Source organism: Herpailurus yagouaroundi, unplaced genomic scaffold (assembly GCF_014898765.1).
Source record: "Herpailurus yagouaroundi ecotype Mexico unplaced genomic scaffold, PumYag 203, whole genome shotgun sequence".
NCBI classification, from domain to species: domain Eukaryota; kingdom Metazoa; phylum Chordata; class Mammalia; order Carnivora; family Felidae; genus Herpailurus; species Herpailurus yagouaroundi.
Window position 1 is genome coordinate 20,348,853 of NW_024412434.1, and position 25,175 is coordinate 20,374,027.

Below are 25,175 nucleotides of genomic sequence, written 5' to 3' on the forward strand. Positions count from 1 at the left end.
AAAGCATGGGATTTGGAGTGTGAAAGATAGAAGAGAGCAGTTATCCTCACTGGTCTTTTCTTTCAGGCTCTAGAAATAAATGTATTTGGTAGTGGAGGGAGGCTCTAGCATGAATTTACAGGATTTTAAATGCCATTGAATCGAGGGACTGGTAGCTAAAGCAGTGTAGGTCTATTGACTGAATGTTTTGGGTTTAGCTGAGTGCTGCTTGGCAAGCTGTTGGTGGTTTTTAGGTCAGTGCCCTGGGGGACAAGAAAGCCTCCTGTAGCCTGACTCTAAGCAGAGGTCCTGGAGGGACTCTAAGGGAGCAGCTGAGAACCTGACCACTCAGACTGGCTTGATGGAGCCTCAGGTATTCATAGGGGGGGGTGAGCTGGTGGAGCGGATATAAAGAGGGATGTGACAAAGGCAGGGGTTAGAAAGAGAAAACGAACCCCCTTGTAGCTGGTACAGATCCTGTGGCTTCCACCCCTAAAAAGGTGATGCCAAGAACCTGTACCTGAGGGTCATTAATTCAGCAGGTATTTGTTCCTTGTTTTCCTTCCGGTTCTGTTTATTTATTTATTCATTGGAGTATAATTGACATATAGCATTGTTTTAATTTCAGGTGTACAACATAAGGATACGGTGTTTGCATACATTGTAAAATGACCCCCACAGTGGGTCTGGTTACCTTCCGTTACCACACAAAGTTACAGTTTTTCTTTTTCTTATAGTAAGAACTTTTAAGATCTTCTCTCATAGCAACTTCCAAATAAATCACGGGCTGTACATGACATCCCCAGAATGAACTTGTTTTTATAACTGGAAGTTTGTACCTTTGACCTCCCTTCACCCATTTCACACACCCCCCCCCCCCCCCCCCCAACAACCACCAATCTGTGTCTGTGAGTTGAGAATTTTTGGTTTTTAGGTTCCACATATAAGTGAAATCATACGGTATTTGTCTTTCTCTCTCTGACTTACTTCCCTTCCCATGATGCCTTCAGGGTCCATCCGTGTTGTCACAGATGGCAAGGTTTCTTTCTTTTTGACAGCTGAGTAAGATTTATCAGTTATTTGTTGAGTGTCCATTATTAAATGCCGTGGGCAACGTACCGGGGAAACAGTGATGGGAAAGGACGGTAAAAGTGGTGGCCAGGTGGGGGTGGAGGGAGAGCATCCTCCAGGCAGGAAAAAGCTTTAGTCAGGGAAAGATACTGTGGGGAAAGCGATGTGTAAGCTTCTATCTGAAAACACTCAAGCTGCCAGCCACGTGGCGAGCAGGAGAAGGGCCTCACGCTCAGAGGGAGGGAAGCCATGAGCCTGAGGGTGGTCCCTGAGGGTGGATCTGGAGAGCCAGGCCAGGTGGGCGGCCAGGTGGACGTCAGCCACAGGAAGAGCCCGGGTTCTCTTCCAGTTGCATTGGGAAGCCGTGGGGAAGGAACCTGGAAAGGGCACCTTTGTGGAAATCGCTAGCGACGTTTATGACTTTGGCTGTAGTGGCAACATTCCAGGCGGAGAGCAGTGGACAGTCCTGAAATTAGTTGTAGATTTTGCTGGGAGGGGTCAGAGGTCACTGCAGCCCTTCCCTCCCCCACAACCAGGTTTTTGAAATGCAGAGCAAGAGGACACCGACTCCAAGCTGTGCTCTGTGGGGGCTCTGTAATCTGGGGGTTGAGGCTCAGAAGTCCCTGTCATTTCGTAATAAACACCTTGTCACTGCATGACAAAGGATTTCTCCTTTTATTTAATTGGTGAGATAGCAGCCCCTCTCCACTACTCAGCTGCCCTGTTGTCACTCCAGAAGTGGCTGAAACGGTAGCATGGTTTCAAAGATTATATTCCACCCCAGACCCCTAAAAATGGTGTCGTTTGACGGAACGGACCATTTTGGGTCATCCAAATACTTTGTCGTTGAATATTCTGTCCTTCTGCCTTTCTCTCTCTGTGTCCCTCTCCAGATGAAGTGATAACCTCGCACGGTGCCATCGAAGCGGATAAGGACAACGTGCGTCGGGAGCCGTATTCCCTGCCGCAGGGTTTCATGTGGGACACTTTAGATCTGGGTAATGCCGACGTGGTGAGTACAGGCCTTCCGTTCAGCACCTGCCTTCGCACAAATTGCTTCCGAGTTGGTTCCGAGCGCCATAGAAAGGACGCTCGCTTGATCTTGCAGCTCAAGGAGTTGTACACGCTGTTAAATGAGAATTACGTGGAAGACGAGGAGAGCATGTTCCGGTTCGACTACTCGCCCGAGTTCCTGCTCTGGTGAGTGTCGCTGGCGCCACGAGGGGCGGCCCCGGGCGCGGGCGGTCGGGACCGCGTGGCTCCGTCTCTCCCCGGGTCCCGGGACACTAACCGGCACCTGTCTCCCTTGCCTGCATGGACTTCAGGGCTCTGCGTCCCCCAGGCTGGCTCCTTCAGTGGCACTGTGGGGTCAGAGTGTCTTCGAACAAAAAGCTAGTGGGGTTCATCAGTGCCATCCCGGCAAACATTCGGATTTATGACAGGTACGTATTAAAGCTCGTCCGTGTCAGTTTTGATGTGTTACTTTTCCAGAGTTGCAGTTCCAACGGGCTTTTAAAATTACTCCTGCAGATTGTTTACGGTGGGGGGCAGGGGGTTACGGGAACTCTGCTTTCTGCTCAGTTTTGCCCAACCTAGAATTGCTCAAAAAGATAAAGTTGAGTTAATCAAAGAAAACTGGACCGTGAACAACAAAAAAAGGGCAGCTCTGTGTCTCTGCCTCTCAGTCTCATACATGCAGACACTCTGATGTTATTTTTTTTGTTTTTAATTTTTTTTATAACATTTATTTTTTGAGAGAGTTTGAGTAGGGGAAGGGCCAAGAGAGAGGGAGTCACAGATCCTAAAGCAGACTCCAGGTGCTGAACTGTCAGCACAGAACTTGATGCAGGGCTCGAATTTGAGAACCTCAAGATCATGCCCTGACCCAAAGTCAGATGCTTAACCGACTGAGCCACCCAGGCACCCCACACACTCAGATATTTTATGTGTGTGTCTGAATAAAGATATAAATAGATATTTCATACTTATTTCTAGAGAAAAAAAATTATCTTAATTTTAGGAGAGATTTTTAAAAAATCTTTTTATCCATTGGATAACTATGTTGTGTTTTTGCTCCGGTCTTTAGCCCAGAAAGTCAGAGAGCTAATCCATAACAGGTCTGTTTACCTTTCATTGTACTGGGTTACTTGATTTGCTGCTCAAAAACTTTTTTTTTTTTTTTTTAATAAAAAAAAATTTTTTTTTTTTCAACGTTTATTTATTTTTGGGACAGAGAGAGACAGAACATGAACGGGGGAGGGGCAGAGAGAGAGGGAGACACAGAATCGGAAACAGGCTCCAGGCTCTGAGCCATCAGCCCAGAGCCTGACGCGGGGCTCGAACTCACGGACCGCGAGATCGTGACCTGGCTGAAGTCGGACGCCCAACCGACTGCGCCACCCAGGCGCCCCGCTGCTCAAAAACTTTTGATGTCAAGGTATCTTGGTGCCAAATGAAATGCCCGTGTATCTAGAACCAGCGCAGGAAATGGGCTTTGAAGCCCTGAAAGGTTTACCGTAGCTCAGAAAATTACTGGCTTCTGTCTGGCCAAGGTACCTGTTGGGGACCTAGGAATTGCATTAGATTCCGGTGCAACATCTTACCAGATTCTGCATCTGGGTGACCCCGTTCTTGTCCTCATTGCATACATTACAGGAAAAACAGATGTAGAAACGTGGAGGTACATCTTATCCACTTTCTAAAGTGAAAACTTACAAAAGACCAAAGTCCTCAAGTGTCTTCAGGACAAGGGGGTCTGGGTCTCCATGGCCTATAGTGATAGTTATTTTGGCAGGGGACATATGGGGAATAGCGTATCCATCGGAGTTTGTGAAATGTCTAAACGATGGGCTGTTTTTCTTTAATATTCTGTTGAAGGAGGTCTCTCGGTTTCTTATTCTTTGCAATTTTATGGGAGTTGTCTTGTTTTTAAAAACGTTTCGTCTTATGTTTGCTCTACTTTTTGACATCTTTCTTAGTGTGAAGAAGATGGTAGAAATCAACTTTCTTTGTGTTCATAAGAAATTGAGATCAAAGCGGGTAGCCCCAGTGTTAATTCGAGAAATAACCAGAAGAGTAAACCTGGAAGGTATTTTTCAGGCCGTTTATACCGCTGGAGTGGTTCTTCCCAAGCCAGTGGCCACATGCAGGTAACAGTGCCACACGCTCACCTTGAATCTTGCCTCCCTGCCATGTGGCTACCAGTAGTATTCTCACATGTAACTGGGAAACTTTGCCTTTTACCTGTTCTTTTGTAGCTGGTTTGGTAGCAGAGGTGGAGACCAGACCCAAGCACCACTGAGACCAGTGTTCTTTCCATTCTACCATACAGCCACTTGGCGATAAAAAGAGTTTTTAACATTTTCCTGCTAACAGTGCCGGTTCTGTATTCCTGCGTCTGCGTCTCTTCTGTTGGAAAGACTAGTGCTGCCCCTACCTTGGGGAACCCAGGGCACCGTGGTCTTGAAATTCAAATGTCCAGAGTACTACCATTTTTCTTCCTTCCAAACGCTTAGATTTACGCGTTGTTCTGCACCGCTCTCAGGAACTGTTCCAAAAGTTTGGTAAACACCAGTTGAGAAGCCCAAACAGACTTGCTTGCTAAGAGCAGGAAGAGCTTAAGCTCTTTGTAGGAGTTCATCTGTTCTCATCACGCTTTCAGAGGTTAATCCTGGGAGAAAATGGTTTATCAGATTTCTCCCTTGACTAACCTGTTTGTGAAACATCGGAAGGAGTTTCTCTCCCTTGACTGTTTTTGACTCAAATAAGATGAAATTTCCACTAAACAGTAAAAAATGTGAAACTGTAAAATGACTTGTCTCCCATTCAATTAGTTATATACTTCACAGGTAGATCTTAATACAAATCGTCTGTCTAAACTGGAATCACTTAAGAAACTCAAGGTCGTTTCTCAGAAAGTTGTTTTCTTTGATGTGCGTTATAGGAAAGCAACGGCTACTAATTTAGAGGGGATGTTTTCCTGTGTTTTTAGAACTTCTTAGTTTGCCTTCTAGAATCAGCAGTGGTCGTTAAATACTTGCAGACCGGGCATTTTTAACTTTATCTTACAGTTTTATGATAGCCCTTTACTGGCAGAGATGAAAGGTCACAAACTACAAAGGAATGTAACTGGAAAGCAGGACATGTTTTAGATGTAAAAAAACCAAGCTAATTATACAAGAACAGGGCCAGCATCCAACACTGCACAGGGGGCAGCAAGGGTGTTCGTTAAATGCCTCTCTGACGACTGAGCTGAGACAAAGGGTAAAAGCTGGTAGAGTTAGAAAATCGATCAGATTTTAAAACCTTCGTTGTATTCCAGATACTGGCATCGATCGCTAAACCCCAGAAAATTGGTAGAAGTGAAATTTTCTCACTTGAGTAGAAATATGACTTTACAGAGAACAATGAAGCTCTACAGACTTCCGGATGTAAGTAAGAATGTTCTGGAGTTTTTCGAAGCTGTAACAGCTAAAGCTTTTAATGTAGAAAAGGATTATTTGCAAGAGTCTTAAAAACTGGCTCATGTGTTTGAGGATGTGAATATGTAGCTTTTTAGAATTCCGGATGAGGAAAATCAGGGAGCTTATTTGAAAATACCAGGGTTTTATTTTGTTTTGTTTAAGGCTTTTTAAGTCTTCAGTTTGTGGTTGGATGGGATTGAACTCAAGACATGTAAGTTTTGAAATTTTGAGTGTTTACCATCTGTTACGTAAAAAGAAAGAAAAGTTGAGGCTTCTGATGCTGTCTTAACACAAAGGAACTAAGGAATAAGGCTTAGAGGAGAGGCCAAGGAGAGGAAATAATATTTCATTAAATTATCTTTTTAAACTAGCAAATTCTCAACATGGTAAGTTGTCTTTTAATAGGGGAAAAGTTAAACGTGGTTAAACGTGCTTACTAGTGGAGCTTGGATGGTGTATTAATTTTCTATTGCTGTGTAACAAATTACTGCAAATTTAGCAGTTTATTTTATTTTATTTTATTTTATTTTATTTTATTTTATTTTATTTTATTTATTTATTTTTTTGAGAGAGAAAGTGCTAGGGAGGGGCAGAGAGAGAGAGTCTTAAGCAGTCTCCATGCCCAGTGCAGAGCCTGACGCAGGGCTCAGTCTCATGACCATGAGATCATGACCAGAGCTGAAATCAACAGTTGGATGCTTAACCAACTGAGCCATAAGGGGCCCCAGTTTAGCAGTTTAAAACATACATTTATAATTTCCCAAGTTCTGTGGGTCAGGAGTCAAAGCCCAGCTTGCCCGAGGCCTCTGCCTCAGGGTCTTTCGTGAAGTTCTCTCAAGTATCAGCCAGGGCTGGGTCTCATCTGAAAATTTGACTGGGGTCCACTTCCAACTCACATGGCTGTTAGCAGGCTTGAGTTTTTGCAGACAGTGGGACCGAGGGCTTTTAATTCCTTGCTGGCTGCCAGTCAGAGGCCTCCCTCAGTTCTTTGCCAGATGGGATTCCCCATAGGGCAGCAGCTGACAACATGGCAGCTTGCTCCATCAAAGCCAGTGAGGGAGAGAGTCTACAGATTGAATCTGCTAGCAAGATGGAAATTAGAACCTTATGTAGTCGTTCATGAAAGTGACAGCCAACCACCATTGCTGTATTTCACTGTTTAGAAGTGAGTCACAGTTCCCACCCACACTCAGGAGGAGCACAGGGGTGTGAACACCAGGAGGTGGCATCACTTGGGGGCCATCTTGGAATCTGTCCATCACAGATGGGATCTTTTCATTTGAAGTTTTGATTTCATCAGAGCTGTTCTTTCTTTTGGGTTGTTAGAAAGTAGTTCAGTGAATATTTTAGCTTGATTGGGAGATTGGGAGGGCTTCAGCTGTCTGTAGTGGCCTTTCTGGGTTCAGTAGACCCTAGTTCCTTTTGTCATTTGGCCATTGCGTGTTTACCAAGTACATGTAATCTGTAGTTGCCACACGAATTGGTGTATTTTGTTTTGTTTTGTTTTTATGTTTATTTATTTTGAGAGAGAGCAAGCAGGGGAGGGGCAGAGAGAGAGAGAGAGAGAGAGAGAGAAAGAAAGAATCACAAGCAGGCTCCGTGCTGTCAGCTCAGAGCCCGAAGCGGGGCTTGAACCCGTTAACCGTGAGATTGTGACCTGAGCTGAAACCAAGAGTCAGACGCTTAACCAGCTGAGCCACCCAGGTGCCCCTTGATGTATTTTTTCTGATGACAGACAGGAATCAACTAACTTCTGACCTTAAGCAGAATTTCATAAGGACAAAACCGGAGGTGAAGGAAACCAATCGCCAGAGATACCAAGATCATCATTCCAGGCTTCGCAACGTGGCAGAAGGATCAGAAGGCCTCTTCTTCCCTTGTCTTAACTGTTTTTGTAGACAGTGGGGCGCAAGCCTATTAACTCACCTCCTCTGAGGCCATGATGGGAGAGGAAACATAGATCAGAAGAGAGGAAGATAAAAACTGTGACAACAGGACAGGGGAGGGTCCACATGCCCTGGGGCTGGGCTGGAGCAGCAGAAGGGAGGGTGGGCCCACGTGTGGAGATGCACGCACCGAACTGCAGAAGTAGGAAGACCTTCAAAGATGTCACACTGTCAACATGACAGCTAATGTTTGCTGGCCAGGATTCTTTTGAAGCCAACCACCGAGACCTGGAGTGACCCAAGAGGGACAGAGTCACGTAGAGGCGCAGGCAGCCGTGAGCCCAGCACACAGCTAAGACGAAACACCCCCTCTGCGGGCACCGGCTGTCGTCAGCATCCTCCTTCCAGCTGTTAGAAAGACTCCGCCGTCCGGGCGTTGGAGTTGGAAACCCGCAGGCGTGCCTACAGTTTTCACGGGGGGGCTCGTGCTGTGCTGTGGTAGTCTCCCCGAATTTCATTTTTCTGAACCCAAAGCCGTCCGGCTTGTGTGTAAGGAAAGTGCCTGCTTACGTGTAGGTTGTAGAAGGAGTTTTAATACCTCTCATCAGGTTTTTTTCAGGGTGATTAGAATCTGAGCTGGTAAGAGGATTTTTGACTTTTGTCCTTCGTCCTTTACGTTTTTACACAAAAATCGATCAACTCAGGTAACAGTTCTAACAAGCTGGTAACAAGTCACTGACTGGTCAGGCACTGGGTTTTTGTTCTTGTTTTTTCCCAGTAAATTGAAGTTGACAGAGTGCTGTCACGCATGTCGTTCGCTGTGTTCTCACGACAGCCTTGTGAAGCTGGTGTGCCTCATCTGCATTTTCCTGTGAGAAGATGGAGGCCCGTGCAGGTTGACACGGGCCCGTCACCGACCGGTGGGGACTCGGGGTGCGCACCCCAGACACCCGCGTTTCGCCTGTTAGACCCCTGAGCTCCCGCCTCTTTCACCTCTGACGCCCCCGGGGGGCGGCATGGCCCGGTCCCATCGGGCGTCCCTACCTGCCGTCACTGGAGCACAGGCACACACAGCAAAGGATGGTCGACGGGGTCCGGGCGGGAGCTCTCTGGTGTGTGTGTCATTCGCACTCCCTGCATCCCGTTATAGGGAAGGAGAGGAAAAGGGAGAGTAAGATAATGACAGAAAGGGCAGAAGAGGTGAGAGTACAGATACTAGAAAACTGGAAGGTGCCCACGGCAGCCACCTGAGGGCCTGCCTCTTGAGGGCCCACTGGACAGTGCTGGGGCACCTGGCGGGCTCAGTCGGTGGAGCATGCGACTCTTGGTCCTGGGGTTGTGAGTCTGAGCCCCCCCGTAGGGTACAGAGATTACTTAAAAATGAAATCTTCTTTAAAAAAATTATTTATTTAAATTCAAGTTAGTTAACATAGTGTAGTATTGGTTTCAGGAATAGAATGCGGTGATTCATCTCTTACATACAACACCCAGCGCTCAATCCAGCGAGTGACCTCCTTAATGCCTGTCATCCGTTTGGCCCACCCCCCACCCATCTCCCCTCCAGCAACCCTCAGTTTTTGTTCTCTGTATTTAAGAGTTTCTTACGGTTTGCCTCCGTCTCTGTTTTTTATCTTATTTTTCTTTCTTTTCCCCTATATTAATCCATCTGGGTTCTTACATTACACATATGAGTGCAATCAGAGGATATCGGTCTTTTTCTGACTGACTTATTTCGCTTAGCGTAATACATTCTAGTTCCATCCACGTTGCAAATGGCAAGATTTCATTCTTTTTCATTGCCAAGTAATACTCGTGTGTGAGTGTGAGTGTGTGTGTGTGTACACGTTTACACCACATCTCATTCATCCACTTGTCATTTGATGGACATTTGGGCCCCTTCCATAATTTGGCTATTGTTGAGAGTGCTGCTGTAAACACTGGGGTACATGTGCCCTTCAAGTCAGGAATTTTGTATCCTTTGGATAAATACCTACTAGTGCATTTGCTAGGTCATAGGGTTTAAAACTAAAATCTTAAAAAGCAGCAGCAGGGGACACTGCAGTGCTTACCACACCACGGCTGCCCCTCCTAGGGGCCCAGGTGGGTGATTTTAAGCAATCGTGTGATTTAAGAACATTTTTGTACCATGACGTGTAAGAAGAACCGTCCTGAATACACCTTTTGCTCCGGGTCAGTCTCATCTTCCGATTTGTCATTACTGTTTCCGCTTCATGTCTTACTTGTCGTATTCGTGGAGTTCTTAACACAGGAGCTAGGATTGTTATGGCAAGCGCGGTACTAGATAGACACCGCGTGTCCACGGCCTCATTTCTTACTCGGAACAGAGAGGGGCGGGGCGTTCGCCCGGTTTCACGGAAGAGTGCAATGAAATTGCTTTGCCCAGAGTCTCCTAGGTGGGAGAGAACCGCACAGGCCCATGCCATGACCTCTGCTCTCTGAGATGCTGGGGCCTTCCCAAGAGTTAAGCCTGTCCCTGCCCTGTAAACGTTGGCTTTGTTTTATGTTTGCTGTTGAATTTTTTTTTATTTTGGTCAGTGCTCCTAAAGGTGAAGGCACTTAATGTAGGCAAAACACTGGAGGCAGGTTAATGTCCCAGTGTCCCCCCTCGGTGCTGCTGGCAGGACACACTTAGGAAGACGTCCTGAGACCCAGTGTTCTACCTTCAGTAGCCACAGAAGCGTTCTTTGCCATTTAGCACCCTCCTGCTGCCTTTTTAAAGCCAATAACCGTAATCACTGCTTCCATCTCTGCTCTGGAATCTTGGCTCTAAGACAGTTTACACCACATAGCTCGACAGAGAACAACACAGCTTCTGTTTCTTAATAGAGCGCTGAGCCTTTTTTCTCTGATGTACTGATAAGCAGATTTTACACATATTTCAGTGAACAGAGTCCGAATGATGCATGTTAGTTGGACCCTGGGAAAGTAAGTCTGATTGAGACCACAGAGTTTGCTTATGAAACGTTGGATTTTCTCAGTCACTAGAAATGTCTTTGTTTTTTATTGAATTCTCCGAAACATGACCACCTTACTCTTTCGGGTTATGCCAAAACTTAATCATTTTTTATCCAGGCTTAGCGTTCTCCCCCCCTCTTTCTGAGGACCACAGCTATAACTTGAGGGTTTATTTCACATTTTAAAATTTATTTCTTGCTTCTGTAGATGTTTTGGAGAGTGTGTGACTTTATGATGTTAGAAGCAAGTTTAGGGCCTGAGACACATGGCCATTATGAGCCAGCAAAAATAAATATTCTTCCTCGGTTTTCTGGGATCTTGCTTTTTTTTTTTTTTTTTTAATGTTTATTTATTTATTTTGAGACAGAGTGTGAGCAAGAGAGGGTCAGAGAGAGAGGGAAGGAGAGAATCCCAAGCAGGCTGCATGCCATCAGTGCAGAGCCCAGTGTGAAGCACAAACTGTGAGATCGCATGACCTGAGCTGAAACCAAGAGTCTCTTAACTGACTGAGCCACCCAGGCTCCCCTTGCATTTTTCTTATAGCTGACACTGTCTGATGTTCCTTTAAAAAAAAAAAAAAAATTCTGCATAAAAGCACTTGAAGTGCTTACAAATTGCCCAGTGCATATACATTCTCTCTGCCTGTTTGCCCAAACACTGTTTCCCTGAGTTTTCCATTCTCAGTTCTACCACCCCTTATTCTCACCTTTGGAGACCTGAGTCAGCACTTCTCGAAGTGTAGTCCTGGGACCCCTGGAAGTCCTCGAGTCTGTTCTAGAGGAGTCTGTGATGTCAACACTATTTTTGTAATAACATTGAAACATAAAATGCATTTTTCGCTGAAATTACCCTGCAGATGTGCTGTGAAGTCTACCAGTGGTCGTATGGAATGTGTGCTCCAGTATTGTTTTGTTTTAAAATTTTCTGTTTGAATTTCTAGTATGATAGATATAGGTAGATAGAACCCACATAAGCAAAACTTTCTGGGAATATTCAATTTTTAAGAGGGTAAAGGGGTTTCAGACAAAAATATTTGGGAACTGCTGCTTTAAAGATGTCTGCTGGGCAAAAGATGTTGATTTTAGTGATTTTGCAGTATAAATATTCAGTGAATGAGAATTGTCCTGCAGAAGAATGTTCTGGTCTAGGAAGAAGCTGGCAAGCTTTTTCATTTCTGAATGTCTGCTTAACAGATGCATGTATCCTGTTGCTTTCATTAGTGAATCTAATCGCTTGATCTTGTTACTGAACCAGTAGCAAAAGAAAAAGCAGTTTAATGTTGAGCAGGGCTGCTTAAAAATTTATCAAGGTCATCCTCATGGAAGAAAATCATCTTTTTAAATGACTTTTTTTTTTAAAAGTTTTTTTTCAACATTTATTTATTTTTGGGACAGAGAGACAGAGCATGAACAGAGGAGGGGCAGAGAGAGAGGGAGACACAGAATCGGAAACAGGCTCCAGGCTCTGAGCCATCAGCCCAGAGCCTGACGCGGGGCTCGAACTCACGGAGTGCGAGATCATGACCTGGCTGAAGTCGGACGCTTAACCGACTGCGCCACCCAGGCGCCCCTAAATGACTTTTTAAAATACATTCTTTCTAGGGGCTCCTGGGTGGCTCGATCCATTAAGCATCCGACTTGGGCTCAGGTCATGATCTCGCGGTTTGTGAGTTCAAGCCCCACATCGGGCTCTGCACCCACTTGGGATTCTCTCTCTCTCTCTTTCTGCCCTTCCCCAACTTGTGCATGCTCTGTCTCTCTCAAAATAAATAAATAAACTTCAAAAAAATAAAAATATACATTCTTTATATATATATTTTAGTTTTCCTATTAGCATTGAGAAATATACATTGATTAGGGGCACCTGGGTGGCTCAGTCAGTTAAGCATCTGACTTCAGCTCAGGTTATGATCTCGCAGTTCATAGTTCAAGCCCCACATTGGTCTCTGTGCTGTGACAGCTCGGAGCCTGGAGCCTGCTTTGGATTCTGTGTCCGCCCCCCCCCCCCCGCCCCCCGTCTCTGCCCCTCCCCTGCGCGTCTCTATCTTTCTCTCAAAAATAAATAAAACTATTTAAAAATATATATATGTATTGATTACATTTAACAGTATTTGGAAATCACATGGGTTCCATCTTCCCGTGAATCTGCAGTATAGAAATGCTACCAAACACTAAAATTGGTTCAGGGGAAAAAAAGAAGAATTTACGCCAGGCTTACGCATAAGTGCCAGGCAAAGAAATCTCATCTTTGCAGAGCAGACAGTGACTTTTTTCCCTGTCTGCAGCCTTCACCACAGCTTACTAGGTAAATGATTGTGGTACAAAACATAGGAATTTATTCATTCATGCATTCATTCAGCACGTATTCGGGCCGTTATTGCCCTGCCTGCTTGAGGGGTTAAGCGTTCGATGGAAGCTAGGACCTGGAGATTTCCCGTCCTCGCTTTGTGCTCCACAGAAAGGCCACATGAGTTCTCTACAGTGTTAAGGACTTACATTCTCTCAGTTTAGACAATTACACTGTATTTCAGCTGCATTCCTGTGTCTTCATAGATTACATGAATCATAACAGAATGGCACATAGTAAGGACATTTGGTCTGTAAATACAAAGAACAAGTTGCTCAATCCCACTAATCAGTAATCAGTCAGCATTGTTTGTCATGGACCCTTAGAAACCTCAGCACAGCCACTGAGATGGATCGGAGCCAGCACTCAGGATGAAAACCTATTTTCCACCATCGGCTTCTCCTGTCCTTCTAGACTAGGGCATGCAGGAACTGTAATGATCTAATTTTAGAGGCAGTATTGCATTTTAAAGTATTTAAAAATAACTTAGAATAGGAAAGGTAGACTAGCACTATTTATATATAGTTACTTACTGGTTAAAATGTACCCCCTATTTAGGGGCACCTGGGTGGCTCAGTCGGTTAAGCAACTGACTTCAGCTCAGCTCATGATCTCACGGTTCGTGGGTTTGAGCCCCATGATGGGCTTTGTGCTGACAGCTCGGAGCCTGGAGCCTGCTTTGGATTTTGTGTCTCCCTCTCTCTCTACCCCTCCCCTGCTCATGCTTTGTCTATCTCTCAAAAATAAATAAAAACGTTAAAAATATTTTTTTAATGTGCCCACTATTTCTAAAAGAAAATCAAGTTAACTGATACTATTTTAATATTTTTAATGAAATGAAACTATTTTAATATTTTTAATATTTTGTACAAACAAGCACATGTAGTGGGTTTTCCCACTTCTAGGCTCAAGTGTCCTGGTGTCCAGGCAGTTTCCTAGGGAGCTAAGTGATGTCTGGAACTCTTGAGGACAAGCAGTTGAACAAATCCACATGGTGACCTGTTCGGACGTTTAGGTTAATTCTATTCCTCACAGAAATCGTGATGCTCTGGAATGATGGATTCAGTTGCCTGCTCTGATCACCTTTTAATCAAAAGATGGCGTGAGAGGCCAGGGCCAGTACTCGGCCGCTCGCCATTCCCCTTTAGAAAATAGCTGACTGTTAAAACGCTCTCCCTTCCCATTCTGACCAACATGATTTACTTTTATTTCATTTTTGTTGCTCATAAGAACAAAATTCCAACAGCCTTTTCGCAGGCCATTGAATAAAGATTCTTAACTGTTTTCATCTGCATTTTCAACATGTCAGGGCACTTTTAAAGCACAGTATTCTAGAACACATGCTGATAAGATCGTTCTGCCCTGTGATGTGAGCTGTTAAAAGTCGCGGCTCTAGAACGCGGATCAGCTTGTAGTGTTCCCTCTGACTTTGGGCAGTATTGTCACGGGCAATACTGACCAAAGAGCAGGCACACGGACAGAGGGAACAGTACGCCGTCGAACGTATATTCTCAGTCAGTGCTTCTCAAACTTGAATGTGTATACAGATCACCAGGGAATCTTGTTAAATTGCAGATTCTGACCCGTGCAGGTGGTGGGGGTGGTGCGCAACACTCAGCAGTTCTGACAAGCTCCCAGGTGACGCCGAGACAGCTGGCCTTTTATTCTTCTTCTATTTAAACTTCCCAATTTGTTTTGTTTTTACTGCAACAAGGCCACCAAGACTTCAGGCTTGAGGCCAATGGAACCGAGAGACATCAAGGCGGTTCGCGACTTAACCAACACTTACCTGAAGCAGTTTCATCTCGCCCCGGTGATGGATGAAGAGGATGTAGCTCACTGGTTCCTCCCCCAGGAGCACATTATCGACACGTTTGTAGTGGAGGTAAAGATGAGGTGATAAGATAGTACAGAGAAGTGTGAAAACACCATCTGGTCAGGTCTGTTTGCTGGAAGAATCAAAGAATGCCCCCCTCCCTTTCCTTCTTTTCTTGTGTCTCTGCTTCTAGACCAGATTTCTGCTCACCCTCATAGAACCAGACTTTCTTCTTACAGTTTCCATTCCTGGAGTAGAGCACATTTTTACTAGTTGTTAATGGGGAATTAGGATGCTCTTCTGTTGGTCCCTGTGTGATCAATTGCTTTATCCAGTTTTCAAAATGCCAGTTTGGCTGACATACACTCCAAAGTTTAATACCCTTTTGTTTCACAAAACTGGCTTAACTGAACTGCTTTTTGGTTGAGATGGCAAAACTCAGCCACTTATCCCTTGTTCAGGAAAGGAAGGAAAGAAACCCTTGTTCAGGAAGGAAAAGTGACAGTCTGGATTTTCTGTTGATTGGTTAGACAGATTTAACATGATGCTTTCTAAGCCCTCCCCCCCCCCCTTTTTTTTTTAAAGCTTGGAATTTGTTGTTCAAATGACGTTTCACTTAGAACCTCTTTTGGGTGACATGGGATTAGGTTGGAAAGTTGAGATTTAATCTGGTAAGTACCTGGAGGAGAGGAGGAGTGAGGCGGCAGTTAGAAGTCCTGGTGGTGGCCTACTCACCCGTTCAGTTGCGAGCCTTGAGCCGGAAGTGTGTTGCCAGCCCTGTCGGGCATCGGTCCGGATAGGGGATGACAGCCAAGTGAGGGCAGAAGCGGCGTAAATGGACAGGGTGAATTCAAAGGACCTTTCTGGAGAACAGCAAGCTTTTATTTCTGAAAACCGCGCTGGAGTGGACATCTCGATACTCAAGTCTTTATGCACTTGTGTAAGTTTCTCCAGGTCAGCAGTTCTCAAAGTTTTTGATCTCAGGACTTCTTGACTCAAGAATTATTGAGGACCCAATTTTTTTTTTTTGTTTTTATTTTTCATTTATTTCTAGGGATAATATTTACAGATATTTATTACATTGAAAGTTGAAACAAAAATGTTTATTATTTTATAAAGCAGATAGAGAAAGCCAAATACTGTATGTTCTCACTTCTATGTAGAATCCAAAACAAAAACAAAAACAAAAACACCTGACAGATGCAGGAAACAGCTTGGTGGCTGCCCAGAGTAGGGGGTGGGTTGAAGAGGGTCAAAAGCTATAAACTTCCAGTTAATAAAATAAGTCGTGAGGATGTAATGTACAGCATAGTGTCATATATTTGAAAGGAGCTAAGAGAGTAGATCTTAAAAGTTCTTATCATAAAAAACAATTATTACTGCATGCGGTGATGGATTTTAACTAAACTTACTGTGATCATTTTGCAGTATATACAAATATTGAATTAGTACCTTGTACACTTGAAAGTCATATAATGTTATGTGTCAGTTGTATCTTAGTTTAAAAGATGATAAATAATTGAAATATATATATACTATTTAATAACAATAGGACAAGAATAAACATGTTACCTAAATAACATGATTTTCATGAAAAACACCTATTTTCCAAAGCAACAAAATTAAGAATGGTACGTTTTGTATTTCCGCAAATCTCTCTAACATCCGATTTACTAGAAGACAGCTGGGTCCTCCCAGCTGCTTCTGCATCCCATCTATTGTGATGTGCTCTTTTGGCTGAAGCATGTGGGGAAAAATCCTTCACAGGAAGTATTGAAATGAAGGGAAAGAATGAGTATTTTAACAGCCTGTTCAAATCATTTTGAATATTCTCTATCTGAAAGCGTGTTAATGAACGGCTCATATTCTGTTAGATTAAAACCCACTGGTGCATCTTGTGCTTTGATCATTCTTTCACCAGTGTATGAGTTTGTAATGTCATAGATTGGTCATTTGGGAAATAATTGGTTCGCTGAGTTACAGATCTTCCAAACTCTATACCTTCGGGCTTCTCTTTGAGACAACCTTTGTGTTTCCAGACACAGAAGAGCTAGATGTTGCTTCCTTCCAAGCCATCACACAGGATGTTAGAAGGATGAGTTCTTAAGGGTCGAGAGCTAATACAATTAATAATTCTTTAGTCACGGACATGCTTCAGTGAAGCTTCTTTTTAATTACGAGGGGGTGGCGGTGAAGAGTAAAATGACCACCGTACAGCTTGGTGCCACTGCCTTGTATTGTGCTGAGGCAGGGGGAGCTGCGCCGCCATTGTTTCTGCATCCTCAGTGCAGATGTCCACACGGTGAAGAAGGCATAGAACTTCTTAGTGCTGTTACAAAAATCGTTTTGATTTCACGGGCTTCTGGAAGGGTCTCGGGCACCCACAGGTGTTCACAGACCACATTTTGAGAACTGCTGCCCTAGGATACATACTCAGAAGTCTAACTGCAGAGTCTAAGGGTCAGACACGTCTTTAACCATCACTAGAGATTGCCAGATAGCTCACCAAAGTATCTCCTAGCAGCGAATCGAGAGTTCCTCTTTCTGCACATCCTCACTAACACTTGGTTATTATCAGACTTTAAATTTAGGTTGGTCTGATGGATATCACATGGTTTGTTTTTAATCTGTTCTTATTACTGATGAATTTGAACATCGTCTGTTAGCCATTTGTATGCTGCTCATATACTTTGCCTTTTTTTTTTTAACTATCATCTTGATTTCTAAAAGTTTTTGCATGTGTTGAATAATTATACTCGAATTGTGCTCTATTTCTGGGTTCTCTCTTCTGTTCCATTGATCTGTGGTGTCTGTTCCTGCCACCCTGTCTTAATTACTATAGCTCTGTAGAAGCCTTGATATGAGGCAGAGCGATTCATCCCACTTTATTCTTCTTTGTCAATTATTTTGATCTATTTCCTTGACCTTTCCTTCATAAATTGTAGAATACGCTTGTCTTTGTCTACAGAATACCTTGCTGGGATTCTGATAAGAATGCATTAACCTATAAATTAATTTGGGGAGACTGACAGGTCTTCCAGTCCATAGACATGATATGTCTCTCTTTATTTTAATCTTTTCAATTTTATTTTATCAGCATTTTATAATTCTATATTTTCAAGTTGATAAGAGTAAAGTTGTTTCATTTTTCTCACATCCTTCTAATGGCTACAGGATCCATAGTGATAATGCTTATTACATTCCTGATACTGATACATTTGTGTCTTCTTTTTTTATGTTTGCATCACATAAACTGTAATTGACTTTTTTCCACAAAGAACAAGACTTTTGTTTTATTGATTTTTCTCTGTTTTCCTATGTTTGGTGTCATTGATTTCTGATCTTATATTTATTATTTCCTTACTTTTGCTTTCTTTGGGCTTATCATACTCTTCCTTGTCTTGTCCCTTGAGGGATGGACTTAGATTACTGAGGCCTTTCCTTGTTATGTGTGAGCACGTAGTTCTCTAAGTGTCCCTCCCTCCACTGCTCTAGCTTCATCCTAGTATTTTAATGTGTCATATTTTCATTTTTGTTTGGTTCTATGTATATTTTTAAATTTCTTTTGGAACTTCCTCGTTGAGCCACGGACTATTTAGAATTCTGTTCAACTTTGACACGCTCAGAGATTTCCTGTTGATTTCTAGTTTCATTCTATTATGGTTGGATAAGACACTTTGTATGATTTCAGCTCTATTAAGGTTCTTGAGGTTTGTTTTAGGCCCATGTGGTCTCTCTTGGTGAATGTGTGTGAAATGTGTATTCTGCTCTTTTGAGGTGGGGTGTTTGTTCTCTATATGCCATTTAGATCCTTTTGTTGTTATTCAGATTTTCTGCTTCCTGATGGTTTTCTTGCCAGCAGTTCTGTCATTTGATGAGAGGAGTGTGAAAGTCCCCGACTATAACTTTGTATTTTGCCCATCTCTCCTTCCAGCTCTCTCAGTTTTTCTTGATGTATTTTGACGGTCTTGTTTGGTACATATACATTTAGGACCTTTCTGTCTTCTCAGGGGATCAATATTTTTATCAACATGTAATATCCCTCTTTGTTTAAGGTAGCTTTCTTTGCTGTGAAGTCTACTTGATTGGATGTTAATATAGTCACTCCTGTTTTCAAATTAATGTTTATATGGTATGTCTCATATAGCCTTTTAACTTTCAGCTTACCCACATCATTGAATTTGAAGTGAGTTTCTTAAAAACAGCATGTCATTGAGCCATGTTTCTTTATCCACTCTGCCAGTCTTTTCATTGGTGTATTTAGATCATCTACGTTTGATAACTACTGATGTGTTCAAGCTTAAGTCTACCATTTTATTATTCTCCATTTGTTTCTTCTGGTTCTTATTCCTCTGTTTCTCTTCCTTGCCTTCCTGTGGATTACTTGAACATTTCTTTAGGATTAATCTTGATGTATTTATGGTGCATTTGAGCATATTTATGTAGGTTGCATGATGGTTGCTGTGGGCATGTCTGTGTGTGTATGTGTGACTTATCACAGGCAACTGGTCTCAACAATCAACATTTTACCTCTTCAAGTGACATTACTTCCATCAGATCCCTTTATCTTGACTTTTTTTTTTAAGTTAATTTATTTTGAGAGAGACAGGGACAGTGCGAGTTGGGGGAGGGGCAGAGCAAGAGGGAGACAGAGAATCCCAAGCTGGCTCCACTGTGCCAGCACGGAACCCCATGCAGGAATTCAAACTCCTGAAACTGTGAGATCATGACCTGAGCCAAAACCAAGAGCCGGACACTCAATTGGCTGAGCCACCAGGCTCTCCATCTTTTTTTTTTTTTTTTAATTTTTTTTTTCAACGTTTATTTATTTTTGGGACAGAGAGAGACAGAGCATGAACGGGGGAGGGGCAGAGAGAGAGGGAGACACAGCATCGGAAACAGGCTCCAGGCTCTGAGCCATCAGCCCAGAGCCTGACGCGGGGCTCGAACTCCCGGACCGCGAGATCGTGACCTGGCTGAAGTCAGACGCTTAACCGACTGTGCCACCCAGGCGCCCCAACTCTCCATCTTTTTGACTGTTAAATATGGTCTTGAGTATCAGATGGTTTTACAACTTGTGTTTCAGTCATCGAGTAGATTTATAAAACTCATGAGGAGAAGCATAGTTTACAGTATGTACCAGGATTTCCGCTCTGTTGTTCCTTCTTACTTCCTGATGCACTAAGATTCCTTCTGTTATTATTTCATTTCTATTTGGAGAATGTCCTTTGGCCAGTCTTAAAGGTATGTCTTCTAGCAGCAAATTCTTTTAGTTTTCATTTGTCCTAGAATGTCCTTATTTCTCCTTCATTCCTGAAGGGTAGTTTCACCAGAAGCAGAATTCATGGTTGATCGTTCTTTTCTTCCAGCACTTATAAACCATGTGCATTCCTCCTGGCCTCTGTGGCTTCTGATGAGGAACCTGCTGTAATGTGAATCTCTTGGTCATGGTAATGTAAGGTAATGGTAATGTGATGGTGTTCTCCTTGGTAATGTCTCATTTCTCCGTGGCTACTTTCAGGACTTTTCTTTGTCTTTAGTTTTCAGAACTGTAATTAGGATCCATCTTGGAGTGGATTTCTTTGGGTTTTTCCTGTTAAGATTCGCTCAGCTTCTTGAATTTATTGTGTGTGTTTTGCCAAATCTGGGAATCTTTTCAGTCATTATTTCTTCTGCTTTTGTAGCTCCACATTTTTTCTTTTTCTTTGATTTCTTGTGGGACTCTTCTGATAGGATTGTTGGGTCTTTTGTCGTTCTCCCACAGATCCCTGAGACTTAATTCTTTTTTTTTTTTCTTTTTCCCCAGTCTGTTTTCTCTGTTTTTTTTTTCATACTGGGTAAATTCTACTGAATTCTTCAAGTGCAGTGATTTCTGTCCTCTGTCATCTCCACTCCACTATTGAGCCCATCGAGTGAGTTTTGTTTTTCAACTGGAAGTCCTTATTAAAGCTGAAAATTGAGGTCTTTAATTCAACTCAAATATTGAGCTAGCTGCTAATAGAGAGCAGTAGAGAATCACTTTAGCAAAACATGGTTAGTTTCTTAATGTCTGAAAACCGGTTTAGTATATCAGAAGCATTAAGAAAAACAGTATATTCCTTATGGAATTTTCTGCCAAAAGAAATACTAGCAAGAATATGTGCTGTCTAGTCTCTTCAGCTGTGTATAATTCAGGCATATCACAGTTTGAATTGTATGCCATCCGCATAGGCCACCAGAGCTAATGTAAACAACCCAAACAATACTGGCTAACTTTTTATATTAAAAGGTATACCAGTGATGGTGAAATCAAGACCATTGTTTGGGTCCCTTTTGATTTTTGGTTGCTTCAGATTCACAGGTATGTCTGCCTTTCAAAAGCTTCTCAAAACAGCTGCTACACTCTGTTGACCTCACTTTAAGCTGATAAAATTCTTGCTCTGTGCCAAGAAGATGTTAGATTGATACAGTATCTTTTAGTTGGGGAAGATGGCCTTCCAGTCCCTGGAGCTCTTGTTTCTGCAAAAACAGTGAATCTGCTTTCATCTCTGTTCCAAGGGTCTAGGGAGACTCATTAGTCAAGCTAAGGGAAACTTCCCTGTTAGAACATTCTGCTTCTTAAGAATGTCAGGCAGATTGCCAGCCAGCACTAGGCTAAGTAGGGTCTAACTCCATGCTGCTTCTCAGGCTCTACCCAACATACCCTAAGGGCCCCCCAGACCCAGACTGCTGACAGAGAGGTAGGAGGTGCTGCCTTTTTTCATAAAGTTCCCGTACAAGTCAGAAATCAAAAAGTTCGCTTAAATGCACGGATGCAGCGTGTTCAAGGAGGTATTTACCTGACTTACCTTTGTCCTTTAGAACTCCAGTGGTAAACTAACTGACTTCCTGAGCTTCTACACACTCCCCTCCACAGTCATGCACCACCCTGCTCACAAGAGCCTCAAAGCTGCCTACTCCTTCTACAACATTCACACCGAGACGCCCCTGCTGGACCTCATGAGTGACGCACTCATTATAGCCAAGCTGGTAAGTGACTGACTCCTTTTTTGTCTGTTTCTCCATATCTGCGTGTCAGTGTGTATAAAACCTCTTACTGTATTTTCCTCCACACGGGTGCAATTCATTAGAGATTTTTTTTTTTTAATTTTTTTTTAACGTTTATTTGCTTTTGAGAGACAGAGAGAGACAGAGAACCAGCAGGGGAGGAACAGAGAGAGAGGGAGACACAGAATCCGAAGCAGGCTCCAGGCCCCAAGCTGTCAGCACAGAGCCTGATGCAGGGCTCAAACCCACGAACTGCGAGATCATGACCTGAGCTGAAGTCAGTTGCATAACCGACTGAGCCACTCAGGTGGCTCAAATGAGGCGCCCCTCATTTGAGATGTTTTTTTACTGTTGCCCATCAGAGGAACAATTTTGATAAGAGTTTCTTTTAAAACTTCAGTGACTGTTTGCATCATTAATTCTATTTGCAACTTAACCAAAAACATTTTGTGCAAATTAGAAACTTTGTTGTTTTTAATGTTTATTTTTGAGAGCAGAGAGAGACAGAGCACAAGCAGGGGAGGGGGACAGAGAGAGGGATACACAGAATCCAACACAGGCTCCAGGCTCTGAGCTGTCAGCACAGAGCCTGACGTGGGCTCGAACTCACGAGCCTTGAGATCATGACCTGAGCTGAAGTGGGATGTTTAATCGACTGAGCCACCCAGGTGCCCCCAAATTAGAAACTCCTAACCCTCATATAAGAATGCATAAAACTCATAATACAAGGAATATAGGGAAAATACATGATGCTTGATATAAGGAACATACGTGTTTGTGTTGTAGTGAATAATTAGCAACAACAACCTTTTTTTGGACTCAACTAGTCTCTGAATTTTAAAATAAAAGGCATTTTGAAAAATGAAAGGAGGGGCGCCTGGGTGGCGCAGTCGGTTAACCGTCCGACTTCAGCCAGGTCACGATCTCGCGGTCCGTGAGTTCGAGCCCCGCGTCGGGCTCTGGGCTGATGGCTCAGAGCCTGGAGCCTGTTTCCGATTCTGTGTCTCCCTCTCTCTCTGCCCCTCGCCCGTTCATGCTCTGTCTCTCTCTGTCCCAAAAATAAATAAACGTTGAAAAAAAAAATTTAGAAAAAAAAAAGAAAAATGAAAGGAATTAAATTCAAAATGTGCTGTCCTATATTTGCAGTATTTTTCTAGTTGTAGTAATTAGGATCATTGTTAAATTCTTGCTACAAATAAACATTTTCTTTTAAAAGGAAGTTGAGGGGCACCCGAGTGGCTCAGTTGGTTGAGTGTCTGACTCTTGATTTTGGCTCAGGTCATGATCACGATGGTGAGTTCGAGCCCCACGTCAGGCTCCACACTGAGCACGGAGCCTGCCTGAGATTCTCTCTCTCAAAAAAAAAAAGAAAGAGAAAAAAAAAAAGTTGAAATTAGCTAACAGTTATTTTGATGTAATTATTAAACATGAGAAAATGTTATTTGTGAGAAACTGGGAACAACACGTGAGACATATCTGCATTTATCTGGCATTTGATAACTGAAAACACTTTTTTTTTTTAACATTGTACTCTTGGATCCCTAAGTCAACATTATCCAGATTCTTTGATCCTGTTCTTTTTCAGCTACTTCCTCCCCCCCCCCCATAAAAGGCCGACAATAAATGATGTAAAGCAAAACCCCTGAGAAATAGAAATGTAGGTGCTTCATCTATACCACGTCTTTCATGGTATTATTACTTAACATTTTTAAGAAATTAGATTTTTACTAGTAAAATGTTACTAAATTTACTTCCCAGCAGCAGCCCAAGACAAGGATACACTTGAAGTCATTAAAGCTCTAGCTAAGTCAGAACTTCAAAAGGCCAGTAACTAACAGTTCTGGAGACAGAGCCATCTGGGCAAAATGTTCCTTCTCAAACAGGGACAGAATATTCTCTGAGATCTTCATAGATTATGTTGGTGTTAGCCAACATACTACCGATTTGGACTGAGCATTTCTGGGTAAGCCTCCTGACTCCGTCAGACTCGCTGCTAGTTTTATAAGACCATTTGAACTGAGTTCTTCACCTACACATAGATTATAGACATTAAACCTCTTTAGGAGAAATGCATATTCAAGCTGTTAGTAGATGAATTAAATACTACACTGAAATACATAATAGAGGAAACACTCTGGTCCTTTGAAATTTAAAATTTTAAATCCTTTTTATATTGGCAGAAAGGATTTGATGTATTCAATGCACTAGATTTGATGGAAAATAAGACCTTCTTGGAAAAACTCAAGTTTGGCATAGGAGATGGCAATTTGCAGTATTATCTGTACAACTGGAGATGTCCAGGAACAGATTCTGAAAAGGTAAGTGAAGTTGACACACCCTTTATAAACTTCATACATTTACCTAGGAAATCCCATACTTGCTTCCCTTAGGATTGGTGAGGTGTTTTTTAGTAGGTTTTAAAACATACATATCTGTTACACGATAATTTATTTTTTCTTGCTTACCTGTTATGTTTCTTCCCTCCCTAGGTTGGACTAGTATTACAGTAGATGGATATTTCTATTTCTAGAACTCTGGCATCATCATTTGTTAATATTCTATTTAATGATTCCTGGAACTGCCATTCCAAAGAAGAATAAAATAAAAGCACAACTTGGGCAAAATCGATGTCGTCGGTAACAATCAGAAAAGATGAAAAAACACCCATACGTGACCAATAGTACATCTTTCTAGCTAGAATGTTAACATTCTTCTTTTCCACTGTTCACCTATTTGTAGGAGGGATGAAAGGGTACAAAGAGCACATTCCTCGAATTGTCAGACTTTGGGCTGTCTCCTGATGAAGAGAAGGGGTTTTTCCTCTCTGTAGAAAAGGGACTGTTTTTCTATGGACTGAACAGAAGTCACAGAATTGTGTAAGCAAATCTTTGCTGTTGTGTGGAGATGAACTGCTGCATTTCTTTGATTAAGTGTTGGTCTGTTTGTCCATGTAACAGAATGAAGGACCCGTCTGGCAAATCGGTACTTCCCCACCTTGCACAGTGTGATTGAGAGCGTTTATGGAACCGGGACGTGTGTAACTCAGTGAGGAGTGGGGGGTGTCTAAGTATATAGTGAGATCAAAAGGTACCGGGGACTAGTAAGTACATTTATTTCTCCAGGAGCAGAGTCGCCAAATGAGTAAACACATAGATTTGTACTTTGATCTTCAACAGGTCAGTGGATTGGTTTCAGAAGCAAAGTTTTGTGCAAACACGGTCTCTGTGAGTCTACACCCGTGGCTGACTAGACTTTGCTGCTGCTGCACATACTCGCTTCTTCTCGGCAGCAACAAGAGATGTGAGGCAAAGAAAATAAAAGCTCTAAAGCCAAAAGAAATGCTCAGTGGAATTTATTAGTGCTATCAGGACATTGATAGTTTGAATGTTTTTATTACTTATGCAAAATTGCACATGTTCCTTTATGCTGACTTTAATTTATCATGAAAGCTGTCATGCTAATGGAAAATGTTATTTGTAAATAAGTGTTCATAATTTTGTTACTGATGGTGTTTTTATCTAGAATTTGAAAACCAGTTTTCTCAGTGTACATATCTACGTGCATATTAACTGCCAGTAGTCCAGGAGGGGGAAAACGTGAACGAGGCCACGT

The 25,175-nt window shown here is 42.7% G+C and overlaps 1 protein-coding gene across 1 annotated transcript in view; it reads left to right on the top strand.

The window, feature by feature from the left end:
• Positions 1-24,902, top strand: part of NMT2 (N-myristoyltransferase 2) — a 44,462-nt gene extending 19,560 nt beyond the window's left edge. The window contains exons 6-14 of the mRNA XM_040450954.1: positions 1,944-2,062; positions 2,159-2,250; positions 2,376-2,492; positions 4,029-4,199; positions 5,372-5,480; positions 14,436-14,606; positions 21,378-21,545; positions 23,744-23,881; positions 24,053-24,902. Of these exons, the coding sequence (XP_040306888.1) occupies positions 1,944-2,062; positions 2,159-2,250; positions 2,376-2,492; positions 4,029-4,199; positions 5,372-5,480; positions 14,436-14,606; positions 21,378-21,545; positions 23,744-23,881; positions 24,053-24,073 (1,106 nt within the window). The 3' untranslated portion in view covers positions 24,074-24,902. The remainder of the gene's footprint in view (positions 1-1,943; positions 2,063-2,158; positions 2,251-2,375; positions 2,493-4,028; positions 4,200-5,371; positions 5,481-14,435; positions 14,607-21,377; positions 21,546-23,743; positions 23,882-24,052) is intronic.
• The last annotated feature ends 273 nt before the right edge of the window (positions 24,903-25,175 follow it).